At 39.9% G+C, this 19051-nt stretch overlaps 1 protein-coding gene and 1 pseudogene across 1 annotated transcript; one reads left to right on the top strand and one right to left on the bottom strand.

The window, feature by feature from the left end:
• Positions 1–1561: 1561 nt before the first annotated feature.
• LOC125365354 (olfactory receptor 1468) lies at positions 1562–2522 on the top strand. Its single transcript, XM_048365361.1, has one exon. It carries the CDS (start codon positions 1577–1579, stop codon positions 2519–2521), a length of 945 nt encoding a protein of 314 aa, XP_048221318.1. The 5' UTR covers positions 1562–1576; the 3' UTR covers position 2522.
• A 9919-nt stretch (positions 2523–12441) lies between these two features.
• LOC125365820 lies at positions 12442–13400 on the bottom strand (annotated as a pseudogene).
• Between the last annotated feature and the right edge of the window lie 5651 nt (positions 13401–19051).

Below are 19051 nucleotides of genomic sequence, written 5' to 3' on the forward strand. Positions count from 1 at the left end.
CTTGCATTTACAGTTTGGTGGAAAGTCAGCTATAAATTCAAGATTCAGATATATAGTGTTGTGGTATGTGACCAGAGCATAAACATAGGAAAACAAGGAAGGCTTAGCTAAGTATCACATAATTTATACCTGAAAGACAAGAAAGAGTAAGCATGGTAAAGCAGCGACAAAGGGAAGATGGAGGTAGGAGAGAGGAGTGGAAAATATGAACATTTTCTACATCAGAGGTGAGGCATCATGGGGACAGATAATTGTGGAAGTGGGAAAGGAAAAAAGAGGACAAAAGTGGCAGAATCTACAGTACTTTTAGATTAGATTAGATATGGAAAGATTGAAAAATGAATGGATGAAAGAAAATGTTAAGGTTTCTAACTTGAGCCTGGGTGCCTTTCAGTGAGATATGAATTGGGAAAAAGAAAGTGTAAGCCAGGAGCTTCATTATAGATCTATGAGCTGAAGGTAGTTCTGGTAAGTGGCTGGTGATAGGGTCTTATTGGTGATTAAAAGCTTTGTTTGTGATGTTCAGATGTTTATCTGTGATCCAAGAATACTTTCATGGAGGTATCCATAAAAATGAGAGAACAGTACTTGGGGAAACAAAAGCCCCAGTGAAGATAGTGTTAGAAAGGAACTGATTGGAAAAAAATCACCTTAAGTGAAGCCACACCCAAAGAAACATAGGCTACATGCTTTTCCTCATTTGTAATAATTAGAATGTGCCTATAAATCTATAAGTAAACCCAGTGGATAGTGAAAGACAAAAATTACTCTTTGGTATGATTAAACAGGACTCTAAACATTCACAGTGAGACAAAAGAAAGATATTCTCAGGAGAGGATCACAACGGCTCAATAGCTATGTGCATACAATCATATAAAATAAGCTTCTCAGAATTAACTCCAAGGAAAGGAAACAGGTGGTTGTTTTAATTGTACTGTTTGAGGTTCTTTTTTTCTTCTTGTTTTTTCCCCCTCTGGTCATTATTTTTTTTTTCTGCACACTGTGTCTTGTATATAAGTTTATCTGATTTGGGGATTGGAGGGGGAAGCATAGTAATGGTGGGACAAGGGGTGAGATAATTCAGCAGTGATACTCATTAGATACTATGTTGGAAATGAACTATACAACTTGGGAAGGGAGGAAGACTGGGAAGGGGGAACTGAGAGAAAATGAGAGAGGGGTAATACTGTTAAATAAGAAGTGTACTCATTATCTGACTTACTTAACTGTAGCCTCTCTGTACATCACCTTTACAATAAAAAAGAAACCAATTGTAATAATTAAGAATGGATGTCTGTGGAACTATGGGATATCAGTGACACATAGAAAGCAATATATGTCAGTTTTACTAGGCAAGGAAGAGTGAAAATTGTTAATCTACTGAGAAGTGATGAAAACGAGAGGCGACAGACTACGTAAAGTGGCATGTTTTAGTTGTAGGTAGCTTTTGTATAATAAAGGTAACATAAATTGTTGCAGAACATCTAAAAGATCATGTCTCATACAAATGCATTAATATATAAATGAGTTTCTAAGAGACCATATTATTTTTTCTTAAAGGTCCTGGAGACAGAGCATGTCAGGAAAGAACCAAACTATCATCTCAGAGTTCCTCCTCCTGGGCCTGCCCATCCAGCCAGAGCACCATAACCTGATCTATGTCCTGTTCCTGACTATGTACCTCACCACTGTCCTAGGAAACTTCCTCATCATTGTCCTCATTAGACTGGACTCACACCTCCATACCCCCATGTATTCTTTTCTCAGTAACTTATCCTTCTCTGACCTCTGCTTTTCCTCTGTAACAATGCCTAAATTGCTACAGAACATGAAGAGCCAAGTCCCAGCCATCCCCTTCGCAGGCTGCCTGACACAGATGTATTTCTTTCTGTTTTTTGCAGACCTTGAGAGCTTCCTCCTTGTGGCCATGGCCTATGACCGCTATGTGGCCATCTGCTTCCCCCTGCACTACATCAGCATCATGAGCCCCAAGCTTTGTGTGGGTTTGGTGGTGCTGTCCTGGGTGCTGACCACATTCCATGCCATGCTGCACACCCTGCTCATGGCCAGACTGTCGTTCTGTGAGGACAATGTGATCCCTCACTTTTTCTGTGACATGGCTGCTCTGCTGAAGCTGGCCTGCTCTGACACTCATGTTAATGAATTGGTGATCTTTATCATGGGAGGCATCATTCTTGTGATCCCATTTGTACTCATTACTGTTTCCTATGCCAGAATTGTGTCCTCTATTCTCAGGGTCCCTTCTGTTCGCGGCATCCGTAAAGCCTTCTCAACTTGTGGTTCTCATCTGGTGGTGGTGTCCCTGTTCTATGGGACAGTCATTGGTCTCTACTTATGTCCATCAGGGGGTAACTCTATTGTGAAGGAGACTGTCATGGCGATGATGTACACTGTGGTGACCCCCATGCTGAACCCCTTCATCTACAGCCTGAGGAACAGAGACATGAAGGGAGCCCTGGGAAGGGTCTTTTGTAAGAAGAGAATTTCTTTCTTCATATGATTGTAATACTTGGGATTTTTTAAATCATTTTTTCCAATAGCGGTATTAATAGTTGAATGATATTCCACACTTCCTTCTGCTCACTACCAAACATTCTATTCAATAAAAACACATAACTATCAATAAATGAGAAGGTTGTCATAAGGATATCTATTTGATATCAAAGAGGTTCTAGTAACCATTTAGGTCACTTTAACTATTAATTCCACTAATTATGGAAGTCATACCATAAAATAATATTTTAATTACTGGCACATTTTAACTATGCAATGGGCAGTCACTGTAAACTTTTTAACTGAAGTTTTGGTCCCTATGTTTTTCATCACTAATTTATCACAGGTTATTTTTATTTTCTGTATGAGACTGGGACTCAAACGTGGTATCTGATGCTTTTGCTCTACCACCTGAGCCTTGCTTCCAAACTCCTCATGTTTTTCTTAACACATCAACTTTCTCCTATTCTTGTGACTGTGTACTTCCATATTAATTCTGAGTAAGAGTTAAATATTGTGGTGCTTTGCTCACCCTTCTAACTTTTCTTTTGTAAAAGATTTTCATTTAATTTTATCACAAAGGTGTTACAGTTATATAAGTCAGGCAAAAAGTACATTCCTTTTCAGAGAAGGTCACCTCTCACTCTGTTTTTCCTTCCTGTCCCAACCTCAAGTTGTATAGTTCATTTTCAACAGAGTGTCTAGTGAGTACCACTGGTGCATTTGTTAACTCTTTGTCCTTCCATTTTTGTGCCCCAGCTTGCTCTCCGAAAAACAGATAAATGCACGAACAAGCCAAAAAAAAAAAAAAAAGAGAGAGAAAGAAAGAAAAGAAAACAAAAATAGAAGCAAAGAAAAAACCTCATTCCCATTTCCCGGAGTTAATTTCTAAAAATATTATTTTATTTGATCAGATACACGTAGGCATTGTGCTTTTGTGTTCCTCTCCTAAGTTGCAGAAAACATGTTATAATAAATTTTGTCTGATGTGATGAGGTTTGATGATTACCTCTAGCTATTGGACAATTTGTCTCAGTTTAATAAATTCATCTCAGCATTCCTGACTGCCCATACACTTGCTTGCCTTCTCTTTATCTTTCAAAATGATTGTAAGGTCTTTCGCATTCTCTTGCTAATTTAAATAGCCTTTTGAATATATTTATAAAAATCATTACTGACCTTTCAGAGTTAGTGTTCACATGATTATAATTCTTAGCCTCTATTACAACTCCTTTGTTTCATACAAGTTGTCTTTTTCTTTTACCTGATTTAAATTTATAAATGAAGGTTACACATTGTTATACTGTAGTAACTTTGCTTGTATTTACCTGGGAGCTGAGTCATTGGAGCCTTAAAAGCTGTTTCCATAAATGCAAGAAGCAAGTCTGCCTATCTCACTGTTCAACAATCTTTTACTTCCTTAGTTTTTTCACATTTGTTGGTAGAATTTGTGTTCATTATCATATTGTACATTGATGATTATTACAAAAAGGAAATGATCTTGTTTTGATGTTGAAGTTTGGAAGGTGTGCCAACATTTCAGTGTGTGTTGAATACTGAACTAGTTTAATATCTCAGACTATTTGTATAGTTTCTTCTCATTTTCCCCAATCTCAGAAATAGATTAGCCATTTATTGCTCACCCTGACCTGCATATGTATCATTGTCTAAGTTGCAATCCTCAGTCCATTTGTATTCTTGCTCCCTCCAAGTGATGGCACCTCATGATCTCATTCTTTCCTAATGTAATGTAATGCCAACTACATCTCTGGAGTCCGGATCTTCTCCACATTTACTTTGGGATGTTCCGTTGCTTAACATCCTTGTAACATCACAGTGATGCCGCATGATGTGAATCGAGTTTGTGTCCAGAAATGCTGAATCAAGGAATGAAAGGTCTCAGACGACACAGACAACGTGGGTGAGAAGTAGGCAGAGAGTCTTATTGGAAGATCTTGATATGATTCCGGAGGGACTCGGAACTGCAGCGATGGCTTTGGCTAGGGTGGGGTACAGTGTTTTATCCACAAGTTTCACAAGCATTCCTCTAATTGGTGGTGTGGGGTTGAGGCACCCAGGGCTTTGTACCACGACTTCACTTCCTAATTCTTTTGTCCTTGCACCAAATTTTCACCTCCTTGTGCCTTTTTTTTCTTGCCAGTCCTGGGACTTGAACTCAGGGCCTGAGCACTGTCACTGGCTTCTTTTTACTAGAGGCTAGCACTCTGTCACTTGAGCCACAGCATCACTCTGGCCATTTTCTATATATGTGGTGTTGAGGAATTGAACCTAGGGCTTCATGCATATGAGGCAAGCACTCTGGCCACCAGGCCATATTCTCAGCTCCCCTTTTGTTCTTGCTCATCATGGCTTTCCACTTTTTTGCTCCTTTAGGTCCCTGCGTCCATTTCATTGATCTGCAGTTTGGAGGATAATAGCTTAACCTGACACCAGTAAGTTGTACAAGCCCTCAATCCCTGTCTGCCTGTTTCCCCCTGACTCTCATTAATAGATCAGTGTACCACTCTGGTTTCCTCCCTGTAGCCATTGATGTCCATATCCATACCTTTTCTTGGTTGAAATTTCCATCTGTATGTTTATGACTTCTATATTGCCCTGTGTTTCTCTATTTTGTCCTCTGCACATTGGTAAGAAACCACTTCATGGAACCTTGATGATCTTCTTTCTGCCATGAAGTCTTTAACAAATATTTAGGGGCTAAGGTGTAGCCCCTCGTCAAATGGTAGAGTACTTGACAAGAATGTGCAAATCTGTGGGTTTATTCCCCAGCATGGTAGAAGAAAAAAGGATTCAATATAAATCACACTACTCTCCAACATAACCTCTTCCCTAAACACTGTTTAATCCCCTGCATAGTATTTATCATGACCTGACATTACAATATGCATTTAATTTTACTTTATAGTATATTTAAGGTATACTTAAGTATATAAGTAAGGTGCATTTAAGTTGCTGTTTAGACAAGTATATTTCTTACCTGTGTAAGTTTTCAGGGAAAAAAAAGCAAATTTATAAGTGAAGTTGCATTAACTAAAATGTCTCTGCACAGAAAAGGAAACAATTCCAAGAATGAAGCAAGAGCTCATAGAATGGAGGAGCATCTTTGCCACTCATTCATCTGACATAGGTATAATATCCAGAATGTATAAAGAGCTAAATAAATGGGGCCAGGTACAAGTGGCTCACACCTATAATCCTAACTACTCATGAGGCTGAGATCTTAGTTCAAAGCCAGCCTGGGCAGAAAAGTTTATAAGTCTCTTATCTCCGATTACCCGCCAGAAAGCCAAAGGTTAAGCTGTGGTGTAGAGCACTAACCTTCCTCACAAAAGCTCAGGAACAGTGCCTGGGCACTGAGTTCAAGCCCCAGGACTAGCACAAAAGAAAAAAAGTTAGGGAAATTAAGTAATTCAATGATTAAATGGGGATAGTTGAATGGAAGTGGAATGCAGAGAGGAAAGTATCTTCAGCTCCAAAGAGTACTGAAAATGTTACATAAGAATACATATACTTACATGTATATTTGAAGGTAACATAATGAAACACACTGAAGTCACTGAACTACATCTCCAACCCAAAGAAGAGTTTCTGGCCTAAGTACTGGACTTTAGAAACAGAAAATAATGTTACAACCCAAAGACAACTGCAAAATAAAATCTGGAGGGGAGACCAACTCTCCTCCTTAATAACTAAGAAATTCTGACTTTTTTTTCTCTATTATACTGTTTCTTTTAAATTTTCTTTCCTAACTGCTTTGTCTCTCTGCAGTTGATATCTATTCTCTCATTATTTTTGCCTTTTTCCACATTCCATTACATTCCATTACATCATTATTGCTACCTATACCTCTAATGATATTTATACTCCTGGTTTACCCTGTAAGTGTCCTAGTTACTTCTCAATTTTATTAGTGTGCGTGTGGATATTTATCATAGTCTTTTTACTGCTTTTAAATATATCTTTTGTGCATCAGAGTTAGTGCCTCATTTGTTCTCCCCACCATCCCCACATTCAGGGGAATTCCTGAAAGGTTTTCCATGTGCTAACACAAGGGAGCACAAGTGAGGGATCTGGGCAGCAAGAAGGAAATTTCCTGGCCTGTAGACTAAAAAAGCAATAGCTTCTAGTACACAAAGAAGGGAAGCTTCTAAGTTGGAAACAACACAGAAAGGGACAACTTATTCTTGATCACCCAGCCTCATAACACACTAACCCATACACAAAGAAATACAAGAGCCTCCAGGTAATTCTCCTCTAGAAGAAAAATACTGGGGAACTAACTCAGGATCCCTAAGCAGAGAGGGATCAGGTATATTTGGGTTACTGAGTGATCCACAAGAGAGAAACTACTCCGCCGAGCCAGCCAGCAGTGAAAAGGGAATCCTGAATGAGGGGGGCGAGGATTAAAGGAAAGGAAAAATACAAGACAAGAGAAAAAAGACAAGAGGCAAAGATGGGGTACGGGAGTCTGCATCTCGAGATTGTAACTCAAGACTGCAGCCTGGTTTATTCTTAACTTCCAGGATAAATGCAGTTTGAAAACCAGGAAACAGCATAGGCTTAAAATTCCAGAACACAAAAAGGCTTGAAGTTAGCAATACCTGACATAGCTAAGACAGGGTGAGGTTGGTTAACATAAGAATGGACTCCAGAGCAATACCTGATGGTAGTTAAGACAGGATGAGTTTGGTTAACATAAGAACGGACTCATGGCAGACATAGTAAAGCATTTCCGATTTCCATTAAGCCATGTCCTTGGACGTCCTTGAAAACACAGCCAGAGGTCAGGAAGAATTTAGCTGCAAGTTTGGCTCCCGACAAACTACATTGCATGACTCCAAATAAATGGTCCTGCCCTATCAATGAAAACACTTCAAATTAAATACTACAAGCATTTAAAACTTCCAACCAATGTAATAGCCACAGATGCAGCAATCCAATATTTTGAAAAGCAAGAATTATCAATATGACTGCTATGTGGCCATTTGCTTCTCACTGTATGACACCAGCATCATAAGGCTCAAATTGTATTCAGGGACAGGTAGGGGGAAGGGGAGAGATGGAGTAGTATGGTGCTGTCCTAGGTGCTAACCATCTTCTATGCCAGTACTAGTGGTGCACATACTCATGGCCACATCATCTTTTCTATGAACACAACAGAATCCCCCAATTCTGTAAGGCTGGTTTGCTCACAGTCATGTCAGTGAGTTGACTTTGAGATGTTTCTGGTGGGCAGGCTTGCTGAAGTCATCCCATTCCTATGTAAGAATTGTCTCCTCCATCTTCAAGGTCCCTCAGGATACCTACAAAGTCTTAACCTGTGGCCCTGCTCTGTCTCTGTTGGTGTCCATGGTGTCAGTATTCTATGGATCAGTTATTGATCTCTAATGTTCATCAGCTAATAATTCTACAGTGAAGGAAACTGTCGTGGTGATGATGCCCAAGGTAGTGACTCCCATGCTGAACCCCTTCATCTACAGCCTGAGGAACAGAGACATGAAAGGGGCCCTGCAAAAAATCAATTCTAACAGTAAAATATCCTTCTGTTTATGATGGTAATACTTGATATTTTTGAGTCCTAATTTGATTTTAACTTTTAGCTTTTCAGGGAATTGGCACATTTTTCCAGGGCAGCTGTACCAGTTCATATTCCCACTAGCAATCTGTGAGACTTATAATTTATCTACATTGCCACCAACATTTACATTTCACTTTCAAAACCAAGAATTAGACTTGTGGATGACTATTGTGAAATGTGTTCCTTGAAAATAGTAATATCTTGAGAGGATGACTGATGATATTGAATATCACATGTTTGTTCACTGCTTCTACATGTACCTTGGGAAAGTATTTGATAAATTCTATTGTCCATTATTTGGGAAGTACTGGGTTTGAACTCAGGAGCTTGAACCTGAAAAGCAAGCACTCTATCATTCCAACTATGTTGGCAGAGCCAACAGTGAAAATGATATAATTTTGGAAGAGTATATTACATAGTAACAGTAATAAACCCAATCATTAATTAAAAGGTTAAGCAATGACCATGAATTTAAATGATTTTAAATTGCATCAAAACATCTCTTCTATACATCACTGGGCCCACGTGTCTCTACCTCCCAGGGACATCAAGTTGGATAGAACTAATGAAAAGCTAATAATTACCCAGGACTTCTCTAGGACCAATTCTGTCTTAATCCTGTGGTGATTGATTACAGTCACTGATCGATGGAGAACAGCTCAGAGACATGTTTACTCATTGTCTCTTTAGGGAAATGGACTGGAGACTTCTCAGGGTAGAGATTGCATCCTAGGAGGTGAAGAAGCATCACTGAAAAAAATCATGAAATGAACAGGGACAGACTATGAATGCTCTCATAGATCTAATGAGAGTAAAAGTTTAGGCTTTTTCTTGCAGACAATAGGAAGCAATCTGTGGTTTTCAAGCAAACAATGAAAGAGCCATGCTTTGGCTTCAAGGATGGCATATCTTTCACTACAACCCACTTTTAACAGTTACAAAGGGAAGAGAGAAATGCATTTAAGAAGGACCAGACTTGCACGACTTAACCATATATATAGCTGAGAGAAATATAGAATAAGAAGATAGCATAAGAGAAAAGCACTTCCATATTATTTTTTTTATTGAAAAAGTATCCTGTTTTTTTTTTTTACCTCATTCAGTTGCTTTGAATTCTTTTTCTCTCTAGAATGTCTTAATATCACCCAAACACACTTCTACTTCTCCATGCATTTCATATAACTTCTGAATTCTAAGGTGTTTGTTTTCTTGTGCCTGATCATGTCACAATATATGGCACTTACGATTCAGTTTCACACTACCTCATTTCATATTTATCTTCTTCTTGGCTTCATCATTTGCATCAGACCTTTACGTAGTGGCTTATTTGAAATTTTCTTCTAGGGATCTGTGTACTCATTTGTATTGCATCTATTGAGTTATTTCAATTTTTTATTAACATTTGTTGGTGGCCTTCAAAATATGAGTGTCTAAAGAATTCTCCAAGATTTTAAGAAAGCATCAGATACCAAGTTTGAGTCTGTCTCAGACCAAAAAGGAAAGAAATATTAGAAAAATAAATCTAGTCCTGTACTACTACAGTACAAAACATAAAATAGTTTTTATTTAAATATAAGAACTGAATTGTAAACTAGGAAACTTCTAGAAAAAATCCTAGGGAAAATACATCAAAACATTTCAAGGAGACAAAAGTTTTTTTTGTACAAGACACCCCCCCCCCCAAAAAAAACCAAACCACAGGAAAACATTATGAAACAAATGGGATTATTTCAACCCAAAAGGCTTCTACACAGCAAAGGAAGCAATGAACATTCACTGGGGCAGACAAGAGGGCAAATGACATCAGAAGGAAGCTCTAGGCTCCACATGGAGGTGCTGAGGAGTCAGTGGCACACAAGAGCACAAAACAAATGAGTGTGTATGTCATTACCTTTTTTTTTCCAAATCCCTATTTCCACTGTTTTTTCTCCTTTTTAATTTATTTTTTATTGTAAAGGTGATGTGCAGAGGGGTTACAGTTACATATGAAAGGAAATGAGTACAATTCTTGTTGAACCTTGTTACCTCCCTTAGTTTTTTCTTGCTTTCTCTGCCCCGACTCCCCTCCTGTCCCCAAGTTGTAAAGTTCATTTCCAACATTATGTCTTGTGAGTATTGCTGTTGCATTGCATCACCCTTTGTCCTTTGTCTCACCATTTCTGTGATTCCCCTTCCCATCTTCAAGGTTCCCTTGAAGCTCCCAGGCCTCAGGTGGTCAATCTACATAACTTATCATAATAAAGGGGAGCTTCCCTGAATAGGGTGGGGGAGGGCTTAGTGGAGATGGAGTTGGCTTCTGCTCTAATCTGAGCTGGAGTCAACCTGAAGTCCCTCCACAGTTAATGATGGCACTGGCCAGATCTGACCTCCCTATTATCACAACAAAGTATGAGAAATAATTAAAGGTATATTTACACATATTTTAGTCAAAGTACCAATTGAAAGACAGACATCATTTAAAGATTTTTTTTTCTATCTTCTAGCTTATTTTCCCAGTTTTAAGGATATGAATTATGTGGCCTCTAGCTATTAATGCAATCTAGGAAAAATCAAATTGTACAAATGACTCTGATAAAGAGAAAAACTTGTTTAGTATCTGGACAGGTTAGAAGAGACAATGCAAAAAATTGATACTAAAGAAGTAGGGAAGGGTAAAGATCAAATGGCGTGAAACTTTGTTCAGATAGAACATATAGAAAGGAGACACTAGAAGACTGTGAGGTTGCAATGTTTGGGTGTCACTGAGTATTACTGTAAGAACACGGAGCACTATTTTTAAAATGATAGCCCATACTCAAAGCACAATTTTGGATAAATGACAAAATCTTGGGACAACTTAATTTAAGGAATGAAGATCACATAAAATAGTAGTTCTTATGCTATACTTTTCCAAGATCACCTGGGTAAAATGAAGTACAAGGGATAATCAGATAACTGAGTAACTCAGACCATGGTTCCTAGTTTTACTACCCCCAAAGCCTCCTTTCTGTTATGTATTGGATAATTAGTAGCATGGGTCTGTCTGTTTATCTATCACTTCAAATGTTTGTATAAGAGTGTTACAATTTAACACACCTAGTTATATGTAGGGTGCATCTTGATTAAACTCACTTCTTCCATCATTTTCCCTCCCACTTCCACCTATACATTCCACCATTTGCCAATAAAGTTTCCTTTTCCATAAATGCACTGACTTTTATGATTACATTTATTCCCCCTTTTTCCATCTATCTGCTTATTTAACACCAGCCCATCACCCCATTGAAAACATATTTTAGCTTCATAATAGCCATTTTGTTAGGTTGTTGATTATTCAGAGGGTCTATGCTATTGGGATTCTTCCCTGTATATACTACATGTTTGTCATCATATATATGTATATATATATGTGTTTACCTAGAAGATGTTATTTTGGATCTGTTATCCATATATAAGAGAAAACCTTCCCTCTTTGTCTTTCTAGGCCTGGCTTCCTTCACTATGACCTTCCCCAGATATATCAATGCCCCTGCAAATGACGTAATTCTTCTTGAGAGATCAGTAAAATGTTATTGTGTGTATATGTGTGTGTGTGTGTGTGTGTGTGAGTGTGTGCTGGGCTTCGCTCTGCCCCCCCATCCACGTGGGGGGTCCTGAGCTTCTCTGTCTCTCCCATGTGGTCCTCTCTCGCTCTCTCACGTCCCCAGGCCAGTAGGGATTAATCGCGGGAGCTGAGACCGCAGGTAGCCTCAGTTCGCGTGTGGTCGCAGGACCCTGCCACCTTCCCATCCCAAGAAAGACACGGGGCACGTGGGAGTCCCGGAGAAAGCCTCAGGGGCATTCTGGTTTAATAAAGGGAGGGGCCAACAATTTATACCCCCAAAGGCGGGCACAGGAGAGGGGCTACTGGATCTTAACGATTGGCTAAAAAGACTGTCCATCTGGTGTTGTCACGGTACTTCCTCTATGGGCGGAGACCACAGCCCCCAAGGACCGGGTTTCTGGGGTCCCTGCCATTACACACGTGGCCAGCCGAGAGGCGGGAGCTGCTTTGCTTCTCTTTCGGTTGAAGCCTGAAGGTGGGAGGGGCTCCCTTCCACACTGCCCCAGGGCTGGGGGAAGGGCAGAGTCTCTAAGGGAACCCTAGTTGCCCTTCCCCCCTTAAGGCCAAGCTGAATCCCCAACATATATGTATCTAATTTTGTTGGCCTGTTCATCCATTGTAAAGCATCTAGGCTACTATTAATAGTGCTGCATTATTCTGTATTAGCACAAGTTCCTTTGGTGAGGAAAAAGCTGGAATAATATTCCAATATCAATACAAACACATTATGTAAAAATCCAAAGTGTTACCATAACTGGTAAGAAGGAATTTTCTTCTTATAAAATATTCTTCTAAGGGCACCATTCATGTCTCTGTTCCTCAGGCTGTAGATGAAGGGGTTCAGCATGCATGAGAGTCACCACCGTGTATATCATCGCCATGACAGTCTCCTTCACGGTAGAGTTATCAGCTGATGGGCATAAGTAGAGATCACCAGCTGTCCCATAGAACAGTCCCACCACTGCGAGATGGGAGCCACAGGTAGAGAACATCTTGCGGATACTTTTAACAGAAAGGACCTTGAGGATGGATGGAGAAGACAATTTATGCATAAGACATGACTATGAGTAGAAATGGAGCAACAATTATAAGACATCCCATGATAAGTATCACCAAATCATTGACATGAGTGTCAAAGCAGGCCAGTTTTACAACAGCAGAAACATCACAGAAAAAGTGGGGGATAGTGTTGTTCCCACAGAATGACAGTCTGGCCATGAGCAGGGTGTGCAGCATGGCATGCAACGTGGTCAGTACCCAGGACAGCACCATCAGACCCACACACAGCTTGGGGTTCATGATGCTGGTGTAGTGTAAAGGGAAGCAGATGGCCATATAGCGGTCATAGGCCATGGCCAAAAGGAGGAAGTTCTCTAGGTCTCCGAAATACAGGAAGAAGTACATCTGTGTCAGGCAGCCTGCATAGGGGATGGCAGGGACTTGGCTCTGCATGTTCTGCAATAGTTTGGGCATGGTGACAGAGGAAAAGCAGAGGTCAGAGAAGGACAAGTTGCTGAGAAGCAAATACATGGGTGTGTGGAGATGGGAGTCCAGTCGAATGAGGACAATGATGAGGAGGTTCCCCAGGACAGTGGTAAGGTACATAGTCAGAAAGAGGGCATAGAACAGATGCTGGTGCTCAGGTTTGATGGGCAGGCCCAGGAGGAGGAACTCTGAGGTGATAGTTTTGTTTCTTTCTGTCATGCTTTGTCTGCAGTATCTTTAAGAGAAATGATATTGTTCCTGTAAATCCAAATAAAAATAAGTGTACGTGCATGTTTATGTCTGTTCATTGTTTTCAATAATTAACCTTACCCTCATCACAATTATAATCTCCAAACACCTTATGCTATAACCTATATAAATTTAATGACTCAGTTATTGACAGTTTTTGTGTACTTTCCAAACATACTATTTATTAGCTAGTGAAAGACAAGATGTATTAAGTTTTCCTTACCTGCCTAATTGATCATCCTAGACAACTTTAGTTGGTTCTTATTCACTGTTGGTCCTAGAAGAGTTTTCCATATTCGTTCTCCTTAAAATTCTATATATACTCCTGAGGAAAAACTGATGTATCGCAATGCCTTAGGTTACCATTTAGCATGCAGGTATCCATGGCTCTCTAATCTGCAAAACTCTTTTTTTAAATTTATTTAATAATTAAACAAAAATTTTTGACATGGTGTTGTGCACAAGGGGTACAGTTACATAGTAGGGCAGTATGTACATTTCCTGTGATATCTTACACCCTGTTTTTCTTTCCCTTCCCTAGGTCAGGTAGACATGTACACAATACACAGTGTACCAAGAAGATATACAGTAGCAACGTGGCCTATGCCAAAGAAAATTCGCCTAGGGCTTTAAATGTAATGTCGACAGTAGACAATATGTTAACAATATTCTTATATGAACGTACATACATAGCTTTTGAGCTATTATGATCCACTGAGAGGTCTATTTTTGACCTGTATATATTGAGTAGTTCTTTGGTTTTAGTTACATAATGTAGGGTCTCTGACCCAAACCTGTGGGATATACCATTTGACAAGAAGTTTTTGGTTTCCCAGACCTGGTCTCTACTGTCTCACCCTCCCCGCTTCTTAACAGTCATATATCAGGAGACCATGCCCCTTTGTTTTCTGTGTTCTAGGCTTGTCTTGCTCAACATTATTTGTTCAAGTTCTGACCATTTCCCTGCGAATAACAATATTTCACCATTTCTAATTGCTATGTAGTATTCCATTGTGTATAGGTACCATATTTTTTGGATCCATTCATCTGTGGGGGGGCATCTGGGTTGTTTACATATTTTGGCTATTGTGAATTGTGCAGCGACAAACATGGAAGTGCAAATGTCTTTTTGATATATTGGGACCTGTTGTTCAGGATAGATGCCTAGGAGTGGTATGGCTGGGTCATAGGGTAGGTCATATTGAGCTTTTTGAGAAACCTCCATACTGTTCTCCAAAGTGGTTGTACTAATTTGCACTCCCACCAACAATGGAGAAGGGTTCCTCTTTCCCCACACCCCCTCCAGCATTTGTTGTTGCCTGAGTTCAGAGTATAGGCCATTCTAACTGGAGTGAGGTGGTATCTCAGGGTTGTTTTTATTTGCATTTCCTTTATTGCCAGGGATGTTGAACATTTCCTCATATGTTTCTTTGCCATTTTTATCTCTTCTCTTGTGAAGTCTCTCTTTAGCTCCTTTGCCCATTTCCTAATTGGTTTACTGGGCTTGGAGGGGCTTAGTTTTTTGAGTTCTCTGTAGATGACAGATATTAGGCCTTTGTCTGTTGCTGTGCTGGTAAAGATCCTTTCCCATATGGTTGGCTGTCTTTCTATTTTGGTGGCTATGTCCTTAGCTGTGCAGAAACTTTGTATTTTGTAGTACTCCCATTTGTTGAGTCTCTCCCCTAACTGTTGTGCCCCTGGGACTATATTCAGGAAGTTCCTTCCTGTGCCTATAAGTTCTAGCATCTTTCCTACTCTGTCCTTCAGTAGTTTCAAGGATTTAGGTCTGATGTTGAGGTCCTTGATCCATTTTGAGTTGATCTTGGTGCATGGTGATAGGCTAGGGTTCACTTTGAGTTTTCTGCATATGGCTGCCCAGTTTTCCCAGCACCAGTAGTTGAAGAGGCTATGTTTTTTCCATTGTATGTCTTTAGCTCCTTTGTCGAATATCAGCTGACTGTGAGAGTGCGGTTTTATTTCTGGATCTTCAATTCTATTCCATTGGTCTTCAGGTCTGTTTTTTTACCAATACAAGGCTGTTTTTGTTATGATGGCCCTGTAGTAGAGCTTGAAGTCTGGTATTGTGATACCTCCTGCACTGCTTTTTTTTTTTTTTTTTTTTGCCTAGAATTGCTTTGGCTCTTCTAGGTCTTTTGTTGTTCCATATGAATTTATGGGTTGCTTTCTCTATTTTCGTGAAGAATGTAACTGGGATTTTGATGGGGATTGCATTGAATTTGTATAACAATTTGGGCAACATGGCCATTTTCACTATGTTGATTCTGCCTACCCATGAGCATGGGAGGTCTTTCTATCTCCTTCTGTCTTCTTTGATTTCCTTTATTAAATTTGTATAGTTCTCATTAAATAGGTCCTTCACGTCTTTCGTTAGGTTGATCCCTAGGTACTTTATTCTTTTTTTGTTTACTGTAAATGGAATTGTTTCCATAATTTCCTTTTCTGCTTGTATATTGCTGGTGTATAGAAAAGCTGCTGACTTTTGTGGATTGATTTTGTATCTTGCTACTTTGCCAAAATGGTTTATTTGGTGTAGGAGTTTGGGGACTGAGTTTTTTGGATCCTTCAGATATAAGATCATGTCATCTGCGAATAGGGATAGCTTGATTTCTTCCTTGCCGATGTGGATCCCTTTGATGTCCTCCACTTTTAATATTGCTATGGCTAGGGATTCCAGCACTATATTGAAAAGAAGTGGGGAGAGTGGGCTTCCTTGTCTGTTCATGAGTTTAGGGGAAATGATTTTAGTTTCTTCCCATTTAATACAATGTTAGCAGTTGGTCTGTTGTATATGGCTTTTATTGTTTTGGGGAATGTTCCATCTATTCCTGTTCTCTCCAGAGCTTTTAATAAGTATGGATGTTGTATTTTGTCAAAGGCTTTTTGGGCATCGACTGAGATAACAATGTGATTCTTAATTTTAGTTCTGTTTATGTGGTGAATTACATTGATTGATTTATGGATATTGAACCATCCTTGTGACTGTGGGATGAAGCCTACTTGGTCATGATGTATAATTTTCTTGATCAGTTTCTGGGTCCTGTTAGCTAATATTTTACTGAGGAGCTTTGTGTCTGTGTTCATTAGTGATATTGGTCTGTAGTTCTCTTTTTTTTTTTTGTTAGGTATTTGCCTGGTTAGGGGATGAGTATAATATTAGCTTCATAGAATGAGTTTGGGATTTCTCCCTCTGTTTCTATTTCGTGGAAGAGTTTGAGGAGTATTAGTATTAGCTCCCCACTAAAGGTTTTATAGAATTTGTTGGTGAATCCATCTGGGCCTGGGCTTTTCTTTGTTGGGGGGCTTTTCTTTGTTGGGAGGCTTTTGATTACTCCCTGTATCTCGCTGTAAGTTATTGGTTTATTTAGTTGATTTATTTCTTCTTGGTTCAATTTGGGGAGTTTATACTTCTCTAAGACTTGATCCATTTCTGTAAAGTTATTGTTTTGTATTGAGTAGAGTTTCTGGAAATAGTTCCTTATGATTGTTTGAATATCGTGTGTACTTGTAATTTTTCCGGTGGAGTCCCTGATTTTACATATATGAGTCTTTTCTTTTTTTTTTGTTGTATGTCTTGCGAGGGGTCTGTTGATTTTATTTATTTTCTCAAAGAACCAGCTTTTAATCATATTTACTTCTTGAATGGTCTTTTTATTTTCAATCAGATTTATCTCTTCTTTAATCTTTGTGATCTCTCTCCTCCTAGTCATTTTAGATTCGATCATTTCTTGTTTCTCCAGTTGTTTTAGTTTCAACGTGAGGTTATTTACCTGCTCTGCTTTCATTCTTTTAATGTGAGTGCTGAGGGCAATGATCTTGCCTCTCAGTACTGCTTTAGCTGTATCCCATAGGTTTCTTTGTGATGTACTTTCATTGTCATTGTGGCTTATGAATTCATCAATTTCATCTTTAATTTTGTCTGTGGCCCACGTGTTATAAAACAGTGTTGGGTTTAGCCTCCAGGAATGTGTATAGCTTCTGTGGTAACCATTGTTGTTGAGGGTTACCTTTATTCCACTGTGGTCAGATATAATACATGGGATGACGTCAATACTTTTGTATTTGCTGAGGTTCTTTGTGTGGGCTATGACATGGTCTGTTTTGGAGTATGATCCACGGGCTGCTGGGAAGAAGGTGCATTGGGTCTCTGTAGGGTGGAAGATTCTGTATACATCTGTCAGATCCATATGGGATATGGTGTTATTTAGGTCCTCAGCTCCCTTGCTAATCCTCTGGGTGTTGGATCTGTCTCTTGGAGAGAGTGGGGTATTAAAGTCACTCACTATGATTGTGTTTGGGTCTCTCTTGTTCTGTAGTTCTGTGGGAATTTGCTTGACATATGTAGGGCCTCTTTTGTTTGGTGAATATACATTTATCACCGTGATGTCTTGATTCTGGATTTTTCCTTGTATTAAAATGTAGTGCCTTTCTTTGTCTTTTTTAGTTGATTTTAATGAGAAGTTCAGCTTGTCTGAAATCAGGATGGCTACTCCTGCCATTTTGGTAGGTGCGTTTGCTTGGAAGATCTTGCTCCTTCCTTTCATTCGGAGCCTGTTTTTATCCCTTGATGTAAGATGGGTCTCTTGTAACCACAGATGGCAACTTTTTTTTTGCGGATCCACTCTGCCAGGCTTCTCCTCTTTATCGAAGAGTTTATACCATTTATATTCAAAGAGATCAAGGGTAAGAGTGTTTTTTCCCCTTCCATTTTCCTGTTATGCTGTTTTTCCTCCCTTTTTTTTCTTGTCGTTTGTGAGCTGCTCTTTCTGTTGGGCTCTGGCTATTGTAGTTTCTTTCTGTTTCTGTCTGTGTGTCTTGTACGATTTCTGTTGGGTGGGGTTCCCCTCTTAGTATTCACTTTAGGGATGGTTTTTTATTTACATACTCCTTTAGATCTTCTTTGCTATGGAAAATCTGGTTTTTCCCTCGAATTTGAATTCTAGCTTCGCTGGATTTCTTATTCTGGGTTGGCGATTGTTGCCCTGTAGGACTTGGATGGTGTCCTTCCATTCTCTTCGCGCGTGGTAGGTTTGTGTGGAGAGGTCTGCTGTTATTTGGTTCCTTTTCCCATTGTTGTTGGGGATCATTATGGCCTGGGAAAGACTGCCCTTCCACCAGCCTTGGGACAATAGAAGTCCCTCCCACCTTCTGGCCTCCACCCTTTGGGAGGTGAACACGTGCGTGCCACCATGATGGGGTTGTCCCGCCCACAAAGGGAAGTTTCGTGATGTCACTTGATGAACGTGACCCCTAGCCTATGACTGACCCTTTGGCCAGCCCCCTTTCTTTCCCGCCATTACTTCTATATAAGTGCCCTTCCATATTAAAGTCTTTGAGACGCTTTTCACCACCGCAGCGTGTCCCTGATGCCTTCCTTTTCGCCTCCGCCCTCGGTAACATGTGGGGGGACTGGGGGGAGGGGAAGCTTCAGCAACCCGTCCTCAACTTAGCGTTTGCCCATGTGAGCACGCCTTTGGCCTTCCGCTGGCGGAGGGCCAGGCTGAGTGCTCTTTCATAGAGTTTGTGGTTACCATTGTCCCCGTGGGGGGGAGAAAGGGGGTGTCCAGAACCCCAACATAAATGGCGCCCAAACAGGGACCGAA

Source organism: Perognathus longimembris, chromosome 17, assembly GCF_023159225.1.
Source record: "Perognathus longimembris pacificus isolate PPM17 chromosome 17, ASM2315922v1, whole genome shotgun sequence".
Lineage (NCBI taxonomy): Eukaryota > Metazoa > Chordata > Mammalia > Rodentia > Heteromyidae > Perognathus > Perognathus longimembris.